At 39.4% G+C, this 21,724-nt stretch overlaps 1 protein-coding gene across 4 annotated transcripts in view; it reads right to left on the reverse strand.

Annotated features, from left to right (window-relative positions):
* Positions 1-21,724, reverse strand: part of FGF10 (fibroblast growth factor 10) — a 116,277-nt gene that overhangs the window by 59,482 nt on the left and 35,071 nt on the right. The window contains exons 1-3 of one of the 4 annotated variants that reach the window (XM_065045171.1): positions 6,272-6,524; positions 5,781-5,855; positions 5,126-5,689 (exon numbers count right to left, since the gene is read on the reverse strand). In XM_065045171.1, coding sequence (XP_064901243.1) covers positions 5,126-5,462 — 337 coding nt within the window. In that variant the 5' untranslated portion in view covers positions 5,463-5,689; positions 5,781-5,855; positions 6,272-6,524. Of the gene's footprint in view, positions 1-5,125; positions 5,690-5,780; positions 6,525-21,724 lie in introns of those variants that run through there. The other 3 variants (XM_065045170.1, XM_065045172.1, XM_065045169.1) reach the window with 3 other exon arrangements.

Consider the following 21,724-nt stretch of genomic DNA (forward strand, 5'->3'; position numbering starts at 1 on the left):
GCCTCCATATCCATTGGTTTCTTTCTTCTGAAGTTTTAAGAAGAACACACTTCCAATTGCCCCTAACTTTTTTTTTTTTTTTTTTTTTAAAGTGGCTATAAGTTAGATTTATGAAGACGAAAAGACTTCTTACAACTGTATATTTTGAACAGATTTACGACAGGGCTACAGTACCAGCATGGAGGGTCCACAAGGTAGGAATGCAGTAAGGGTAACAGGAGAGTGTCAGTAGACGTTAAATAGTACAATTCTTTCCACATTCATAAATCCTAAGTGCCTAAGGTTGTATACTACTGGTTATAAATTATGTAATTGAGTTCTGCAGAGGAGGAAAAAAAAAAAAAAAAAGAAAAAAGGACCTAAAGTGAGAAATCATCTCTGTAAGAACTTATACATTTCATATTAAAGAACCTAAGTTTCAAATTGCTTCACTAAAACAATATTATTTCCTATTTTAGTCTTTTGATTGCTAAGAAAATAAACTAGATCTCTATGGAGAGTAAAACAACAAAACACGTATACCTGCTAACAAGTCTTCAGAAAAACAGAAGATTTCTCACATTAATTTACAAACACGAGCTCATGAGGAGTTGATAATCCCAAACAGCTAGCTTAGAAACTGTTTGATAGCAAAAGAATCATATTTTATCAAGTATTTTAACCTGGTTTTAACTTTGTAGATAAGGTTAAGGTATCTGTCAAGCTTTATGACTTCATACCTGACATACAATCAAAAAAACAAGTATCAAACTCAGTATACTTAATCAAAACACATTTCATGCTATTTTCATGCGTATAACCCAATATCTAGTGCTAACTGTATATCATGTATATATACACACACTTAAGACCCCCAGTAGTAACATTCAGCATTTCTAGTAATTAGAGTGGTTGTTAAAAATTTTTTGGGCTACAGAATGAGGCTCAAAACTTACTTGCTATTAGTCACCGCATTTCTACTCTGATCCCACACTATCTAAAGCAAAACCCAAGACTATTAGGGACTTCAGCAGATCCTAAAGCTATGTATAAAAGATAATTGCATACTCAGGGGCAAAGCCTGGTATAGGTTAGCTTGTGAGAAGCAGCTAATTATTTCATGTTAGCTAGCCCAGTGAACACTCGTACTCTGCAATTGCAGTGCCTTTGTGCTGTTTGAGTGCTCAGAAGGCCAATTAATAATAGCCTCTCAGCTATCATTAAAGGGTGGAAGCCCTTTTAGCTTTGCTTGAGCTAAACTGGCTCATGCAGGGGAGGACCCAGCCCCTCCTTGTCCACCTACTGGGCGCAGAGGTGGCACCAAACAGTGGCTGTGCCGCCATCTACTGTAGGTTTTTCACAGCACCGCTTGGTCCAAAGCCCGCATGAATCACTCCAGCAATCTTTCCCACTAATATCCAGGCTCAAGGACACAGACTCCACTCCCTAAACTTGTAGTTAAATTACGCCATGATCCAGTAAGCCTGGCTCAGGTGGAACTCCCTCCACAGACTGCAGGTTAGCTGCTTCTAGTATTGCATATTGCATTACTGGTCTTCAGCTACTAAGATTGGTCATGTACATTTGAAGTGTGTGTGCTTCATAGCACTATTAACAGTTGCATTAAAAGTCGATTGAAAATAGCACAACACTCAAAAATATGTTCAAGTTTTCCTGAACCAGCTTATCATATACCATGTATCCCAATGCATGCCAACCATTAAACCTGAAGAGTTTCACTATCTTCGATAAAGCTTTCTTGGTGCAAGTCAAGTCAGAATCTGCACACATGCTGTTCTCTCTCTGTTTTTTATGTATGGCTTAAGTTCCTCTTCATCACCCCAGATCTCAAGTTATAGTGAAAGCTTTTGTAATTGCTCTTTAGAGGCTTTTTGGTTTTGGTTCTCACACAACCCCCATGCCCCCAAGTACTTAAGTCACCAGAAAGCAGTACAGCTCTTCTTATTCATGCACGCAAATGGCTCTATCAAGAACAGGGGCAAGGGACTTCACAGCTGTGGTGCTGCAGGATGTAGTTGAATTTTGGGAACAAACTTCCAGATGCAAGGAACAACAAAACAAAACCTAAAAGGCATCCTACTTCTACTTAGTGACAGACACTCGTCCAGCTATGCCAAATTCTGCAAGTTCCCCCTGCCTCCTGACAGAGCAGTCAGAAGGCACCTCTGTTCCCATTAACCCATAGGTAGAGGAAGGCTGATGGAATAGTTCCAAGCAATCGAGTCTGAAAACATCTGCCAGAATAAACTTTAATTTAGCGCACCCTACACAGTATTTATAGAGCAAATCTATGAATGCTGCTTGAGCCATTTAAAGGCTGGAGACTAAATTCTGTTTTCCGAATGTTTATTCTGACTTTCTCCAACTGTTCTTTGTACTTGACAGTGCCTAACTGGCAGTCAGCCATGAAAGCTGTTGTCTAATTACACAACAAATCATGATCTCACAGTCCAACAGATAAGGCTTTACTGCAGCATAAATGGATTTTAAACATTAGCATAGGAGAAAAATAAAATTAGCCCCAAATTAGAATATTTCAAAGTCTTGTGTGTCAATAGTCACTATTATTTGTTTAGAAAAGCGTGGTTTCAAAAGAGGAATTTATATTAGAGATTAAATAGCCTTTAATGTTAAACAGGCTGCAGTTTAGTGGGCTGGCTGGCTAACCCTTTGTGCATGGCAGAAATCTACTCACATGTAATTACATATTTTAGACTATCATAAAGATACCATGTCTTTGTATGGAATCAGTCCAGCTGGGGATTATGGCAGTATTATGATGGCACAGCTACACCTGAGGTCAGGGAAAGCACAGATTTTGTGAATGTCTTGCAACATTTTGCTACACTGACACCCTTGCAAGAAAGGCAACTGTAAATATATTCTTAAATGGTCTCAGACTACCTATGGTAACAGAAAACACAATTTCACATTGCAAATTATAATGACTATTAAAGAAGAACATACAACTGTTTTACTTATCTTCTGCTAACAAGGTCGTAATTGTTTTGTATTAAAGATATTCTACACTAGGTCTGACTTTGTGATATAAATGCATTTAGTAAGTTGCAAGTTTTAAGATTATGGGAGCCCTTTCTTCACTGCACATTAACTTGAGAGACAGCCTACAATTATGTATAATAAAGGCATTGTTTTGCTTTTATATGAAACAAATTACAGGATCTTTTCTGTCAGTAGATACTCTGGAGATGCGACAATAACCATGACATAACCAAGAATGCCAATTCTCTTTCTGATGCACTGACTGGAAAACTAGGAAAAAAAGAATGACATTTTATAGTTGCAGGGGGTTTCTCTTGCATGTAGACTGGAAGAGTAGAAAGATGTGTATGTGCATTTCAGTTCATTCTAACTCTTCTTGGCAAGATCTTGCAGAAGCTCATGCATGTGTGCAACTTTACTCACTGAATAGTTCTGCTGGCTAAATGGGACTGCTCAGGTGAGTAGATACTTCTCTGAATGCACTGTTCTCAGACTAGGCCCATTACAGCTCTTTTGGCAACAACGTTCTGCATGGAATGGCTTAATGTTCTCAGAGACACGAAGCTTTCAGAATCCCATTTTAGTGGAATGATGCTGTCTTCCTCCACAAACAAAAGAAATCTAAGACAGTGCTAAGATCTCATTCTACACAAATTCATCAAAATGAAGCTTTCATCGTAGTTTTGTTCTTCAAGAATTTAGCTTTCCATGAAATACAGAAAGAGAGGTGGTAAGATTCAGCTGTTTTGACTTCTAAAGCTTTTATAAACATTAAGTGCATGATAAAGCATGAAGTTGCAAGGTGGAGCAAGTGTAGTAGTGCCATATGATACAGCAGCCCTCTCCTCCCTGTTTGTAAGCCTATGTTATGGATATTTAATAGAAATACAGCTGAATTAACAGTAATGTCTATCATACAGCATGGCAACCTGCCGAAGTACTCCATACTTTACACATTAGCTAACAAGGGATCTCCTTAAGCCACTGAGTTGTTTTAATTTAACAGAAGATTTATCCCCAGGTTTATCTGGATTTATGTAAAACAACCCAAGAACCAAAACGTGGTTCTCCACCAAGCGAAGCAAGCCAGAGAGTTTCCTCCAACACTTGCATAACAGAGCTTTCTTTCTCAGTGTGCTGCTACAGTGGGATGCAGTCACTTGAGAGTTACAATGCAATACATTGTGATTTACTACAGCAACTTCAAACTGAGATTGCACAGGCAAGGAAAACCGAATAAAGGTTACATTTCTAGCACTGGCAGCCAAAAATACATTACTAGAAGCACGCTATTACTAAAAGCATAATTAGTGCTACAGAAAAGCTACAGCCATGGAAACAGTCATATGGCTTTTACTTTGAAATATATATATATATATATACATATATATATATATATTTTAATGACAATGAAACGCGTGTGAGGTCTGTGCGAAGCCAGCCCCAGATGTTTACAATGGAGCGAGCGGCGGTATAGCGGCGCGGTGGCGGCGGCACCCGCATCGCCTCACCGCGGGCGGTTGCGCGCCCGCGCACCTCCGCTCAGCGCCCGCCGGGCACCGCCAGGGCGCGGAGCAAACCTGGGCAGAACCCCACCCCGAAAGAAACTGCCCCCTGTCCCGGGGTCGGGGAGGAGGGAGCGCGGAGCAGACACCGCTTGCGAGGCGCGGGGAGAGTAGCCTGTATGTGCGCGGGGGAAAATCGATGCATTGTTTCAATATAGCGTTCTCGTCAAGGCGCTTTAATGACAGGGGATAATGATTTTCAGATTTGGGAGACAATGTCCCGTCTCTCCCCTCCCCTCTCCCCCCGCAACTCCGCACCACATCCTTACAAATCTTTCTAATTTGCTCTTCTGCCAGGGAAAGAAACAAACTGTGCTCGGCGAAGCCATTTGCGAAACAAATGTAACAAGAGAGATTTGCAGATACGGGCTGGCGGTGTCCGGGATCCCGGAGGAGCCCACCCCACCTCTTCCCCGCGCCCCCTCCCCGCCGTGGCGTCGCCTTCCCCTTCCCTCCCCAGCGAGAGGCTCGGGCTGTCCGGGCCGGGGCTGCCGCGGCCGGGGCGGTCGGGGGGCGGCAGCCGCTGCCTGGCGGCGCGGCGGCGGAGCGGTACTTACTGAAGGGGCAGTTCTCCTTCTTGGTGCCGCTGACCTTGCCGTTCTTCTCAATCTTGAGAAAGTACTTGTTGTAAGAGTAGAGCTTCCTCTTGCGCACGTCTCCTTGGAGGTGATTGTAGCTCCGCACGTGTCTCCCCGCACTGGAAGGAGAGGAGAAGGACGAGGGGAAGGAGGAGGATGATGAAGAAGAAGAGTTGGTGGCCTCCGGGGACAGCATGTCCTGGCCGAGGTCATGGCAGGTGACAGGCACGGAAGACACCAAGAAGAGCAGCAGCAAGCAGCAACAAGGCAGGTGGGAAAAGGCTGAGGCACCATTTGTCAGTATCCATTTGCACATTGTACTGAAACTCTGGGCGCTGGAAAATGTCTTATCAAATGAAACATACTGGAAGGGTAAAACCTGGTAAAAGGCAAGTGGAGAGCCGGTGGTTGCTGCTTCTGGTTAGATCCCTCTGAGCTCTGACCTGGCCTGAAGTAAGTGCACCAACATCCATAACTCAGGGGACAAATCGCCTCAGAAGTTGCTGCCTTTTAATCCTTCGAGTCCTCCCTCAGAAAAAAGAGCTGTTGGGTTTTTTTTGGGGGGTTGCTGTGGTTAATCCTCTTTTTCTTTTCCCCACCCCACCCCTCCCCACATACACACACACTCCCCAACCTGGTTTGAGACTTCCCAGTAGTTATTTTGTTCTCCTCCTCACTCCTTTCTTCACCATCTTAGATGCAGAAAGGTCTGAAAAATAGATGACAGCAAAATGAACAACAACAAAAATAAATAACAACCAGTGGAAAGGGGTACTGGGAGGGATTTTTCACACATACCCCTTTACACACATACACACACAAGCACTCACACTTTGTGGCTTTGCACCTTCTTCTGATCCCCACCCCTTGCTTTTTTGCAAATCCCAAACCAGTTGCACAACTCGTCCTTTCTCACTGACAACCCCAGAGGAGGCAGTTTCTTTGTTTTGCTTTGAATTCTCCAGAACAGTATTAAAAAAAAAAAAAAAAAAAAAAAATCGAGAGAGAGAGAGAAAGAGAGAGAGGGAAAAAATCCCAACTTGTCCCCCCCGCCCCTTCTCTTCCTTTCCCTCCCCCTTTGGTTGTAAACAGGTTGGAAGCTGTAGCCTAAATGTCAGCGATTACAAGTCAGAGGTGGGATGTGCCTCTGGTGGTCAACCCTTATTTGCAGGGGGTCAAGCAGCGGTGGGACATCTGAAACCCTTTCGCAGTTGCAGCGAGCGGTGCCTGCTGCGGAGGGAGCCCCAGGAGCTGCCCTCGCTTCCTCCCGGGTTGCAGCGGCAGCAGCCGCCGCCGCCTTCGGCTCGCTGCTAATTGCTCCTAAAGCGTTCTTCTCCTCGGAGAGCCGGCCACCAGCACGGCTTGGAGACTTACGCTTTACTAATTTCCCTGTCTTCCAGTCTGAACCAATCCCCTCTGGGGAGGTTTCCCTCCCCCTTCACTTCACCCCCGCCTCCCCCCCCGAAAAGAAACTTGTTTTCTAGCGGAGGATTTTATTTTATTTTTTTGGCAGTGAAGTGCTTGAGAAAGCCACCTGGAGCTTGTTGCCTGCGAGATCTCCCCCTCCCCCCTGCTGGAGGAGGGGTTGGGTGAAGGGGTTGGAAAGAAGTGTATACTACAGGCAGACCCTGGAAAAGCAGATTATATGCTGGTCGGAGAGAGTAAAAAGGGAAGAGACATAATTAGCTCCTTTTCCTTCTTCTTTGCCAGCTTCCATGGGAGGTCTTTCTCCCTTCTTTAATGAATCACTGATTTCTGACTTCCGTTGCTGAAATGAAAAGTTCACACTTTAGCCTGTTCTTCCTTTTAAGGCACTCAAGATTTATTGTGTCTCTTTCTCCACCCTCACCCTCCTTGTCTCAAAAGAAATCAGGGCCCTAAATGACCATTTTCTAATTGCTAACATGAGTCATTTACTGAATCACGCATCTGACTTCAAAGCAAAAGGGGCTTTATTTGGATTGCAAAGGTTTCCCCATAAAATCTGAGTGTTTTGCTGTCTTAAAAAAAAAAAAAAAAGAAAAAAAAAAGAAACAAAAAACCCCAAGGCAGTTTCCTCTGCCAGAAAGAAACAAATTTTCCATTTTCAAGGCTATTTTAAAGTGATTTTTCAAGCTATTATTTTCCTGGAGGGGCATATGTTGTTGGTTTTTCCTTTGATCCCATCTCTCCTAATGGATTTGTCATTTCACATACTGAATGTTATGACAGATTCATATTTCTAGCCTATCACTGAACCGTCAACTTTCCCAGTAATTAATAGGTATCTCCTATATGATGTAGTATCTTTTAACACGGGAATAAGGGATCAGAGACTGACAGGATATCGGCAGCATGCAAGACATTAATTTTTGGTGCTGTATTTATTATTGTAAAATAACTTTTGTTATGCAAGTAGGTCGAACGTTCACTAAGAAAATGGAGTAGCAGTGAAGTGAAGCAGTACAGAAACAGTGAGTAGCTCAATATGTAAACCCAGGACTTTTTTTTTAAATAGAGGTAGTTCAACAATGCAGATCAGTGGAATGCAATGGAAAACCACCTATACAATTACATTTGGAGTAAATCTTGAACAACAGAAAATGCAGAAAATAACAAATACTTCTAAAATTAGATCAATTCATTAGATTAGGTAGTTAAATATATTGTTAGCTTCACAACAGAAATTAGAAATGATTTTCTCCAATTATGGTGTTTATTCTGGAGAAAGTCAGCTCCTAAATTTATGTGTTCAGCTTCTGGGACTGACATTTAAACAGCCTTAAAAATGAAACCATTTAATCTCAGAATCAATATCTTTTATGATGTTGTTTATGGTACTTCAGAGTATTTATTCTGCATGTATTTGCACTGAGTGCAAAGCATTGGAGATTTTTTTTGTGAATCTGATTAAGGCTTTCTTTTTGTGGCAACAAATAATAATAATAATAATTTAAAAAAATATATATAAATAAGACAAAAATGAAAAGCAAAAGCCTACTTTTTGGTGAATGCCTGCCAGCTTACATGTATGTCTACAAAGGTGATGTCAATGATTGCTGTCTACATTGTGAAGGGTACAACACATTATTTCTAAAATTGAACTTATTTTGATTCCAGCAGCTTAAATAATAAATAGTTACTATAATGTCTTAAAACTATGCATTTGAAAAAAACTTTCATTTTTTCTCTTTTTCCTGTCAAAGGCTGGAAAATACAAGTTGTCCCTTTAGGATCTCTGGTGACAGGAGAAAATAGTAGTTTGGGGGTCTAACAGATATATTTAACCCCTACTAATTAAAACAAAATAGGTAGTGTCTTGAATTTACTCAAGAAGAGTTCTGCTTAGGCCTGTTTCTAACTTGTGATTGGCTGCATGTTGGTTGTAAGCTCTTGTGGTTAAGAACAAAACCCACATCTCTGGAATTTCGTAATAAATCTGCTTTCTGGCAGGTGCAATATTCAATGCAGTACTTAAAACTACTACAACGCATAGCGTCCTTTTCTATCCTGTGTGATGACAGAGAGGGCATTTACAAAACAGAGTCCAAATGAAAAGCTGACATAGCTTTTTAGACTATATCTCATTCTTTTTTCTACTTTCTGTATAGCTTTTCTTTTATAGCACAGTTGAATCCCTAAATACCCCCCTACTTTGTATTGTCAGGTCACCTCTTAGGTTAGCCTGAGAAAGCCTGAGAAAAGTTCCACAGGAAAGATGCACTATTTAACGGAATTCAATCTGTCCCAATAGATTTGAATCACTAACATAAATGTATGAATGTAGATTATATCTCTGTAATGAGGCCTGAATCATTCTCAGTTACTTCAAAGGACTGAAATTCAACCTTCCTTTTTAGCAGCAACAATCAGACCTTAATGGGTTCCTTTATTAATTGTTCCATTGCTAAGCCTGAAAAGCAGCTACCTTCAGTACAGGTCTTAGACTAGAAACGGTACCTGCTGCTTCTAAAACAGTGTTTCTGTTTTGCCTTTTACCACTCTTAAGATCCTGTGAAAAGTTTCCTGTGCTGCAATTTTATGAATGCTGAATTAAACTGACCCACCCAGAATGAAATAAAAAACACCCTGTATAAAAAAAATGTGCAAAAGGTAGAAAATATATTTTAAGAATGTTCTTTTCAGGCTGCTTTCTTTCCCAAGAATGTTCAGGGAAATGAATTGCACAGGTGAATTTTAATGAAAAATAATCTTAACAATATATTATTTTGATACTTGTAGAAATAGTTTATGTCATGATTTTGTCTTTTCGTTGGCAACGAGGGATGTTTTGAGGTGTTGCCTTTTTTTTTTTCTTTTCTTTTCCTTGTTGCATAGATGGCCTGAATCAGAGAAGGGATATTTTAAGGTAGTTGGAATAGATTTTGCCTTGCATGATTTCACTTAGGCAAGGCATTATGTTTTCTGACATTGTAAATAAGTTCTGTCTACGCCTTTGAGTGTTAATGTAATCAGCTCACTCTCGGATGTCACCAGCATCTCAGTTGGGATTGCTAGATAGCAATTATGAACATTTACAGCTTATAGTATGATGAGAGGTGCCCACACATCTTCTGATCATGGGACCCAATTCTGTTCCTATTCAGGGTGTTGGGGAATTTGCCAATGATTTCATTGAGAGAAATTTGGGCCAGGAATGTCAATCCAGAGAGACAGTTCTGCCAGAAATTAGGTGAGAAATACCATTGATGGCTCTGGTACGTCTGTTCATATGTCATTGCTGAACTGCAGAACTTGGCAGTATTGTAAAACACTAATCTTAGTTATAAAAAAAAGTCAGTAGCACATAGTGTCCACAATTACCAACAAGCAATGAGACAAGCTACTTGGTTTGAGATGCAGTGCTACTTGCTTAAATCTTTGTATAGTGGAATTCATGTCCACCAATGGGGACTGAAGGCTATTGCATTTTATCAGAATAACGTATGCCTCAAAACTTGACAAACAAACATTCATCATTACAGTTGTTTTCTTCTGAGAAACACGCAAAGTCATCATAATTGTATTTTTCCCACCATTTCATGTACCTCCATGTCATTTAAAAAGTGTCAAAATACTAATATTATTCCAATTTTATGTATAGAATGAGATATAAAATAAGCCATTAAGTTGTCAAAGATCAAGAGTGAAGGTGGCATAACTCATTTGTGTGTATGAAGCTGGAATAAGACATATAAAATCAGAATACTGTTTTAGCTGTTTGTAGTGGGATTTGGTAGTGCGTGGAGCATACTCTTTGGCTTCTGTGTGCGCACTCATTTCCAACTACGTATCCAAAATCAGAGAAGAACTTGAGCAGAGTTCAGCTAATTTTAGTTAATAAAAATGCCTGTTGCAGCATTTCTTTTTTTTTTTTTTTTTATTTCAAAATGACCTGCATTGCTAGGTCAGAGACAACAACAGATACATGCAAAATGAGTCTGTGATAACCAAAATGTAGTTCAGCTAGAACTGGTTCCACCCAGTCTGCATAGTCAGTAGTGACAGTGACCAAGTGCTCTGCCCAGGCTGAGGCTATAGCCCTCAGGAGGAGTTAGATGGTACTCTGAGATCTGGTGAAAGAACCAGGAGTTGGCTGGCCTAGCAATGCCACTGGTGATAAATAATTATTAGCTGCAATATGCCCTATTTTATGTTTTTATTTTAAGAAAAACGATCAAAATATTGCAGGTTTTAGGACTGCATAGGTCATCTTTTTGTGAACAGACATATAAATTGGGGGACCAGGCATGATTTACCCATTACCTAAATCAGTACTATGTGTTTCTCTCTCATGGATGTATTGGCAAAACTGTCTGAATACTGTGCTTCAAGTAGACAATTAAGAAAATTGTTTATTCTTCTTGAAATGCTAATTATGGCTATTCTCTTACAATATGTTTATAGTTATGTCTGACAAAGAAATTACAAAGAGAGGTATGACATTTGAAAATATCTGTATGTTTTTTGTTTGATAAATACAGCTATTAAAAAAAGAAGAAGAAGAAATAAGTAAAAAAAAATCCATTCTATGGAGGTCAGCTAGAGGAGACTACAGACCTCCAAACATTGAGCTGCAGTGCCATAAATAGCTATGTGCATGGGTTGGACACTGACCGTGTTTAGTAATGGTCTGCTGGCAGCCAGTTTTGCATACTTTGCGGCACAAAAATAATTAAAAAGGCAATATTTTCAAGGACTTACTTTAATCTTAGAGGATTTGTTTTTCTTTCTCATTTCATGTAGAACTACCATGAATGCAGGCCACTTAAATACTCCTATAAATACGAATTACTGCGAACAAAACTGTCAGGAGCTGCCAGTCAGGTCTTTGCAGATTCTTTTTTCCCCCACTCAGTCTCATCTAAGTCTACATTTTCCATGGGGAAACCTACACTTTGTATGTTCTGATACACCCTCACTCCACATAAACCTATACATTTGTGGGTTTTCTTGTAGTGGATAATGCTGATGGTAATGGTTTTGTGGTGTTGTGTGTGGTTTAGTTAGTTTGTTTGTTTGTTTGCTTGTTTTTTCTCCATAGTGGTTATTCTAACTTTTTATACAAGGTCTCCTGAAGAAAAACTGATTGTTCCCAGGATCCAAACCTTCAGCTGAAACTAGGTGTTGGCTTATTTGTGACATTGAAGATCCCACTCCCTGAAGGAACTTTCCAGAAATAGAGATAATTCGATACTTAAACATCATCTTTGTAGCTTTGAATTGTGTCTATAAATTTAGTAGAAAAGGTCTTTGTGTGGCATATAACTGAGGCAAAACCAAAAAAGTTATACAAGCTTTTTTATGAACAGGGTTGTGTATCCTGAAAGGTGCTGTCCAGTACTCTTCCTGCATCCAACCAAGATCCTTTTTAAATAGGCAGCAAAGCCAAACCAAAACTGCAGCTCTGCTAGGCTCCATCCGTCTTGAGTGCTACTGGAAGAGAGTGAAGAAGTTACTTCTAGGCATTGCTTGTGGAGCTATTTGAAACAGAGCTGACAGCTAGGAACATCAGCCCAACAGCTGAAGACGCTTGCCGCGCCGCAGGCAGCCAGGGTAGCCAGCTGGGCTCCCTCTGAGCCAGTTAATAGCTCACACATTGCAGAGGGAGCTCACACATTGCCTCTCCTTTGTCAGTTAATTTGTAGCAGTCACTGGGATTACTTCTGTGAGTAAGCACCTCTCAGTGTGAGGAAGGGTGATGGAAGGGAGCGCTTTGCTTGCAGGGAAGTGTGGGGCAGGGCTGGGTGGCAAGGGACAATTCTGCGTGCCTTCTGCTGAGCGGCGGTGCTGGAGCTGCTGTGAGCCAGGCTGGGGACCTGTCAATCTTCCCACGTATGGCATAAACTGGGAGATACATGGCACACTATCTCTTACAGGGTATCTTCCACCTGTGTTTCCACAGGAGTGCAGCGCAGGGTTGCATGCCACCTTTCCTAAAAACATACCTTGTCACATATGTGTGACAAACGTGTCTCATCAAAGATGCCACGAAGACAAAAGACAAACGTGGAGCCATCTCAAATATATGGGATTTTTTTCGTAAGCAATTCATACATTAGGACATGCTGCTAACCTTAATATTATTAGGAAGAATACCATGACTCAGATATAATTGCCCAGCTAGATCCACTCTTCTTATTATTTAGTCCTGGATTTTGGAAAGAACAGCCAGGCTTCACCACTGTGCTAGAGTCTGTATCAAAGAATGAGTCCTTCAGAGTCAGCATAGTGCTGAGCTGTGGTCTTTTTAAAGATGATTTTCTTCTGTTATAGGGTACTCTCCAGCTGCTGATTATGGTTTTGAAATGCACCTTATTTGGTTCTATATATATTAGCAGATTTTTTAGTTTTTTTATTGAGATCAAAACATAAAGGATAACAATATGGTATCTTCTTTCTAGCATTATTGAAAATCTTTACAGTATGTTAAAGATTTAAGCAGCTCTCTGAAGAGCAGTCATCCATTCTGTGAGGCTTAAAGAGATTACTTTTCTTTACAGCATATGGGTAACAACTGGCCACAGAGATCCAAATTGTTGCAGATTTTAACATGTTACCAGTTACTGATGATAATGATTAGCTTCTACACGCCAGATTCAGTAAACCTGACATCACATTTCATGTATCCTACATGCAGTTAAAAGCAAGGAACTCTGAAAATGACACACGTTGTTTTTTGCATGCTAACAATTAGTAAAATACCTTACTTGGGTATTTCTAAATACTAAAAATAATGCTGCTTTTTTTTTTTTTTTTCTTTTTTCAGTGCAGCTCTGGGATATGTGGCCCTTAAACCAGGCCGGAATTTGCCAAACCAAGAGATATTACTGATCATAACAAGCAGTGAAAGCCTTTGTATTGGGTATAAGCTCACCGTGAGCAGTTTTCAAAAGCATACAAAAGCTTCTTGCACCCAAAGAATGGAGGGAGGAAGCCAAAGAAGGAGGGACACCTCGATTTCTTTCTCTTCTGCTCTGCTTGTGATACTGCTTTTCCTCTGGTATTCCTTCCAGCCCTGATTCACAAAATTATCCTATTAATGTGATTACTGGGAAAATTATATAAATTTGAAGCCGTTTTTTGTGTATCAGAATGGCAGAAATATAAACAACAAAGAGCAAGTTACTCAGTTGTGGCAAAAGGTGTCAGTTGTTTGTGGAAAAGCACTACTTAATACAAAATGACGTCTAAGCAGAGGAGAGCATATGGAAAGGCCAAATAGATAGGCCAACCTACAATATCCACAGATTATGCAGATTATTTGCTTAATTTTTGAGTCATTCAACACTAATGCTTTTAATGTCATCTGAACTTTTGTGAGTCTGTTGGATTACACAACATAATACAAACGATTTAACAAAAAGATGGTGACGCTTGCTTCAGCCTGCCACAGGTCAGCTTCACTTGTTGGTGCTTGTGTCAGACGTTGACCCAAATGCAGAAAACTCCTCAATACATGAACAGTTCTGTAACTTCTTTAGTTAGCTAGCTAGCTAGCTAGTTAGTATAGTGGTATGTAAATGCTCTCTACAAGGAACTCCAGGCATGAGAGATAGCTAGTTACATTCATGGTTAATGAATGGTGATTAGTCAGAAGAAAAAAAAAATCAAAGCATTTACAAATAATGTATTAACTCAGACTGTACCATTTAATTATCAAACAGTCTTTCTGGTCCTCGCTCCCTATGGACATACGTTCAAATCACCAGGTAAGCAACCACAAGCCCACTCAGTGAGGAGAGGGGGATGAGGGAAAACAATGCTTTTTTCTCTACAGTTAGCAGTAAAAGGTGCTCCTCCAGAAGTCTAAGACTGGGAGCTTATGCACAGCTCCACTGGACAAAATGGTCCCTGGTGGTCTTCAGAAGAAATATCCTTGCCTTCTCTTGCAAATGGTTAGTGTCCTCAAACGGGAGCTAGGGAAAAGCCACACATCCTCAAAAATGGAAACTTGTCCTTGAATATCTGTTCAGAAATGCACAGTATTGTGGACTTCGAAAACAGCCTGTCCTATACCTCACATGGAGCATCTGCAGAAAAGTGATGGCTGGTATGTTGTCTCCCCAGTTTTTTGAATGATGGTTGACATGGTAGATCTCCTTTCTGAAGACTGAATAAACTGCAGGCAGGGAGTGGCCTGGCACTAAGAGTGACTATGTCCAGCCTGTACTTCTGACAGAAGCAAATCAATCAACGTCTGCTAGTATGTAAAAAGTATTGTTCTCTACAACAAGAGCAAATATGCAAGTCATACTTATGAAGGGACAATGACTAAGCTTAATGTCAGGGAAATGAATGCAAGTCAGCTCAGCAAATCAGGACATATAAAATGCTATCCATAAATAAGACCCTCTAATGTACTGGGCTTGGTCCTACAGAACTTAGAGCCCTTTGCTAGCTGTCTAGACAATTTCTTACACATGTGCTTAAGCACTTGCATACTCCAATAAATTTCAATATGACAGCACGTGTGTTCAAAGCTACGTGTGTGTTTAAATGCTCTTAGGGGAGGATTATTCAGCTTTTCCTACTCAGACTTTCAGCTGGCTTATAAAAAGTTCCTCAGGTGTGGAATTCTTCTTATAGAAATCTAGGTATCAGGAATGAGATTGTCAGGATTCTAAGGGATTAAGAAATACTCAAAATGTGAAAAGAAAAGCTACATTTCATCGCACTTTTTCAAGTCTGAAAGATACTAGCATTTTCATAACTGTAAAGAATGGTAGCAAAGCAGCTGTTACATATCCTCTCAGGAGAAGGTCATTATATGGAAACAATGCTTTTGATGAGCATTACAAGGAACGAGCAGCTTGTATGATCTTTTTCATGGGAAGTTTCAAAATTAAGTTAGAAAGAAATTTTTGGGTTCTAGGTGGACGTGATCTGATGCAGGGATCGATTTAGATGATTGCTGGATTATTTTCCTATAGTTTTCATAATTTTGAATAAACCAAATATGTCTCAATGAAAAGTTTAACAAAATGCTTGCATTACTAAGTGACATCTCCTGCAAAACTACAGCATAAGCAAGAACAGAGCAAGCTCTGTCAGACTTTCACAATAATTTATTTTCCATTTCTTTTTGTGAGGATACTCTCTCTCTAAAACTCTAATTCTGCAAAACATAGAGAATAAACAGGACTCAAATTTCAGTTGATTCTGGGCAGCTGAATTCAACAGATTCTATGTGGTTTTCCTGCACTGACCAAATTACAGAAAATACGTCAAGGCGTGGCAATTCTAGAAATTCCCTGGAAATATCCAGTATAGACTAAGGAAGACAGTATTAATGCTCATTCAGTGTTTGGTGTTTTTTGTTTAATTCTTCCTATATTTTTTCCAGTGTACTATATTTGTGTCACATATGCACACCCACTAGTAGTTTGATTTAGTGGTTTGTTTTACACATTACACTGAATACCTGTCGGACAGTATGACTATTTAGTCACACGTGAGTGAAAAAATCAATAGCATAGCAGCAAAAGGCTTGTATTTATAATTCTTGTCTTTTGTGGTTGGTTGGTTGTTTGCTTTTTAGCTATGCTATGCACTCATATAGAGGGTTTTCTCTTTGGTTAAAAAATTAAAAAAAAATAAAAGAATGATAACAGTGCATTAGATGATGGGATACAAATTTCCCCTAGATTAAAAATGGCATTTGCTTTAAGTACTGTGTTCTTTTTTGATAATAATTGCTGGGTGATTTTGATTTAGAAAGACAAGTGAACAACATTTAAAATCTTCAAGACTCACTGTTGCATTACTGTAACCTATGAATAACTTTGCCTGTTAAGTGAACATTTGTAACCAATTAGTCTGAAGAATGCATCCCTACAGCTGAGGAAAAGAGAACCTCTTCAGCTACTCTTGTTCTGCTGTCTTGGACATTGGTCTGCTATGGCAGCAGTAAGTAGAACTCGTATGTACATGTGCTTGGTGCACCAAGGTATTTAACTGTGGGTGCTCAGGGCAGAGAATAGGTAGACTGAGTTGCTTTTACTTCTCTGCTGCTGAGTTAGAAGAAGAAATCTTTTGCTGGTGATATTATCAACCTTCATAGAAAGGGAGGAAAAAAGTAATGAGAGGCTATCTGACTCAGAAGGGCTGCTTCTGTCATGATGCTGTTTGTTGCACTCTTACTCATGTCTACATTAGCAATCCAGGTCCTGTAAATAGTCCTAGACCAATTCTGCAGGCTGTTTACTTCTAGAGCTCCTGCTGGTTTTGAATTTTCTCAAAAATTTAACTGTGTTAATTGTGTTAAAAATCTAACTGTGTAAATATTCCATCTGTTTGAAGTAGTCTTGTCTTCGTCTTTTATTGAGCCATATTTTGTGGTATTTTCTATGTAGATAAAAAATGTGAAAAATAGGAAATTATGCCAAGAATCACACCCTCAGATGGCTGGCATTCAAACAAATAATTAAATAATAAAACTCAGGAAGTTGTAATTTATGCTGTGACAAATACTGACTGAATCAACCTCTTCTGGAATGTGTGCGCATACACGCACCCTCACCCCTTGTCCCTTCCGCTGACAGTTTTTCACAACATTCTTGAAATTCACTGTAATAAATATGACAGTGGGTTAAGGTACTAAGTACCTGAACTAGACATCGACACTATTTGACTTGTGTCAGTTTAGTTACTGATTATGACTTTACGTGACTGTCAGAATGTCCTTTCTTTCTGGTAAGTACAAGATATCTAAAACATTCTTCCTACATATTTTTATGAGAAAATGTATGAGTTACAAAGTGGAATCTGAATTGAAACACTGTAAGAACTGCCAAACATTGGTGGGTGTCTGGAGACATCGTTGTGTCTACAAGTGAGCTCCCGTTTCTGTGCAATATAACGAGGACAATATGTTCATAGTAAAGGATTTCCACGCTGTCAAGTTCATCATCACAATCCTTAAGTATCAGATGTTTTGTGGTTCTAGAAGAACCTACAGCCTATTGTATCTAGGTTGTTGTCTGTATACCTAAAAGAAAACATTTTGCCCTGGTTACCATTCTGCTGCAGACCTAGATGCCTTCTGCTACTTTGAATTTATAGACACTACAGGTATATCTTCTTTGTTCAAATGAGGTAGCAATCAGTACTTTGAAACAGAGATGAAAGCACAAGTGGCAATCGCTTTTCATCCACAAATTCTTAATAATGTGATGGGACTTTTCAGTTAAAATCCTTCTGCCTGAAGAGGATTTAGGTCCGTATCTCCAGTCCAACAAAGTGGTCAATCCATTTTAAGTGAAATAATGTCTCTTCTTACTCAATTCCAATGTCATTTTTCTGCTTTGCATGCACCCGTGTCCAGAAAGCCACTCTGTCCTAGGGTTAAGGCTTTCCTCTTAAAATAAAGGTCTAGGTTCCAGTCAAATGCTCTGTGGTATGCTTTTGCGTTTTATGACTGCCTAATGCAAAAATAAATAAGCAGCAGTTCAACCCGGCATTGAAATTCAAGCCTTTCTTCTCACAGGTATGATTGTTAACAGTCACTGGGTTGAATCCTTTATGGAAATAAACAGATTTAGTTTCAGAATTCCAGCAGGACATGCACATACACCATGATATAAGGTGTGCACTAGGGCTCAGAGTTGCTTGGTCCTGTCCAGTTTTAGGTGTTTAAGTTCTTTTTTACACACTGGAAGAGAGTCTGTAGTTGCCAAAGCACCATTTTTAAGGCTGAGGCCCCTATGAGCTTTAAATAATCTCTGAGCAAAGGTTTTCAAAAGTTCAGTTGATTAGATGTGTAAGTGCCTTAAACTCCATTCTGGATACTGCAAATAGCCCTGGGTTAACATTATTCACCCAAAGGTAGTGCTGTGGGACAGATTATATCCCGCATGTCCAAACTGTATTTTGCCTTCAAAAAGGATAAGACCAAAGTAAAATAAGATAACAATATAATTTAACTATGAGAGTGTTACCAAGAGATCTCAAAATACTTTTCAGAAGAAATCCATATTACATACCACAAAATTCAGGTAAAAGCTATGGAAGAGACTTGCTGAAGGCAGCTGAGAAGACAAATAGCAGAGATAAGTGCCAACACTTCAGAATATGAGCCCATTACACCATCTATGCAGCAAATTCTTTCTTCCTATTTAGTGTCCACTAACTTTTGATGGTAAAATTGCTGAGAAAACAAGATTTTGCTCATCTGCTTATTTATTCACTTGCTATTTTGCTCATCTGATGTAGTTTAAAATTTTGAGAAAGAAACCATTGAATTTGCTTCTATATTTCTTAAGTATTTCTTTCTTTTTAAATTACTACCAGTTTTGTAGCCCCATAGCTTTGTACATGGTAGGATTTCTTTAAAATATGGAATAAAATTTACAGCTGTTATTGATAAAGAGTCTACTTTTTCATAAACACCAGATCCAGGAATAACTGTTATGGCTATCAGATCCATCTTGCATTCTAATGTATGCTTCAGAAAGTTCCTCTTTCTGTGTCTATCTTCCGTACTATTCCTGCAGCTCACACAATAATTTGTGGCTAAAAGTAACTTTCAAGAAGCCTCCAACAGTGAATTCTAGTTAAGACTGTCAGGACGAACAAGCTCTGAGTATGACATCCACTGGCTTATGGACTAGAAATTCACCAATCTGTACAATAACCTTACTCCCCAAAAAATCAAAATGGAAACAATGAAAACACGTTCCAGTTACATAAAAGTGAAGCAATTGGTGTCTAAGTTCAGGACATTTATTTTTAGCTGGAATGTTGAAACTTTTATGTTTTATTTTCTCCTCTTACTGTATTTTCAAGATTTTAAACTTTTCCATTGGTTAAAAAGAACAAAATCATAGCTTAATTTGTGTTCATAACCAACAGATGCATTCAGAAATAGATTTTCTCTCTCTTTCCCATTTGTGCCATGACAAATTAGCTTTTAGCTCTGATGAAAGAAAAATTAGTTTTGTGAAACTTATAGAATGCTGTAGTTTTTCTTCGTTGAAACTAAAGATAGCAGAACTGATTCTGTTGTAATTTTTGTCTTAGAATATCAAAGCTGTGGAAAATATTAGTGCCATATAAAATGAGGGCTGACATTTCCACATCACTGGTTTTTGTGTTAGTCAGAATGGAATGGAAGAAGAAGACATTGCAGTGAATCAGATCTTACAGTGCCAAATTTTTCATATGCCATTTCCTTTAGAAAAACATACTTACTTCATTTTTGTGGGGGAAAAAAAAAAAGAAGTGGACTTGTATAGGGTTGTGCTGGAAGTTTGAAATGTTAGACTTGGGTTTTATTTTCTTTCCATGAAAACTTTAGCAAGGAAATTTCTAAATAGTGAAGACAAGACCAAATAGCCAGTCTGTCTTTATTTAAAGTTTCTTGTTGATGTAGGACTAAATGTCAGCAAACATTAGAAATAAAAAGACTATTTCAAGAGAAAAAGCACCCTGTATTAATTAATTTCTAATGCTGTTGGCTGCCATATCCCAACATGTACCAGGTAGGTGCTGCTGTCATAACCTTCAAGATTTAGGTTCACACACTGAAAGAAACCCTACTTACACACACAAGGCTCTTTATAATTCTTGAGCAAAAGGTCTATCACATCAGCTGGAAAATGGTCTCCATTAATATCAGTTTTTTTCTGGATCACACTAAGAGTATGTTAATTTGAGGTTGTGTACAAGTCTTTGCAAGAGCAGTGACCACACTGTGGTATCCCAGCCTGTTGTTAGTTGTTGCAGTAATGTAGCCCTATTGAGAAGTTTTGACATCTCTCTGCCAATCGAAGATTTCAGAGGGTTTCCACTGTATGGCTGGCTTGCCATCCTGTTGGCCAAGGTCCCCTGTAGCTGAAAGAACAGTAGCCACAGAAGAGGCATTGACAGAGAATCTGAAAGATTTGGAAAGGAATTTGTTGTGAAGAATGGCTATTTTTACCCTCCTTCTGTCTTGTGGGTAGTTGATGACAGATCAACTACCAAGAACTTTAGTAGAGAGGAAGAATCTCTTTCTTGCTTGAAGATTGTCCAAGATATTACAACATGCTAAAAGTTGCATATCCATACAATAACTGGTAGGTTTTGTTCCACACAGGGACCTACATTTCTGGGATAGTTGTCCTTTAAGTACTATCCAAGGGGTCAGCTCTGCACAGCTTTGATGCAGGACTGTTTTTAAGGAAACCTGAGACCACACTAATGGGCAGCACTTTTAGAACAGCACCTATCATCTTTGGAGAGATTCAGGATACCAGAGGTTGGGAGCACCACAGCATATTTTCTTTCACTATTGGGTCTGTGCTGACAGCGTGAGACACATTTTTTTATTGCTTCTTAGAAATACTGCCCAACATTCGTTGCCATGCTGGCACAGTTTGGGTTGGGAGAGCCATACAAGCTTGACTCATTCATTCTAAGAAAGTAGCAGAGGTAATTGTGCAACTGGCTGTGACATTGATGTCACTATTGTCCAGAAGAGTCCCTTAAGAGTCCCTGCTGTAATTGATGTCTATATGTTTTCTTTTATGTCTCTGTAGATAACAAGAAGAATTGTCATAGTGTCTGAAACCTATTACTGGTTTAAAATACACTAAATCAATCCCTTTACTAAGTTTGTTTATAACAATATACCATAAGTCACAAAGTATTCAATAAAAGTGGATTCAGCTAGAAAGGATTTGCCTTATCGGTTTTGAGAATTCATCATTAACTGAACGGCTGCTGCTCACTGTACAGACACAAATTTCCTTTCAAGTTTTTTTCCTTAAAATCCAACTTTAACATGAAGGGGCAATTTGCCTTATTGTAGTCAAAGTGGGATTTCCTACTTAAGGAGACTGTTTTTTCTTTCCAAATAAACAAACAACAAGACAGTACCAACACAAAAGCCAGTTGAAAAACATCACACGCATGGAGCTTACTGAGTCACTATAAGTCTTTTTTGATCTTTCAGCGTGGACCTCTGAACCCAACAAAATAAACAACCCAGATTATGTCCTAATTGCTCCTAGTGAGCAGAGCTGCAACACCTGGGTGTGTGGTTTCCCTTTATAAATTAAAAGGTCAAGCTAGCCCCTCCTCCCTTTAGGAAAACATCCTGTGCCTATGCTCTCGGTG

This window comes from Columba livia, chromosome Z, assembly GCF_036013475.1.
Source record: "Columba livia isolate bColLiv1 breed racing homer chromosome Z, bColLiv1.pat.W.v2, whole genome shotgun sequence".
Lineage (NCBI taxonomy): Eukaryota > Metazoa > Chordata > Aves > Columbiformes > Columbidae > Columba > Columba livia.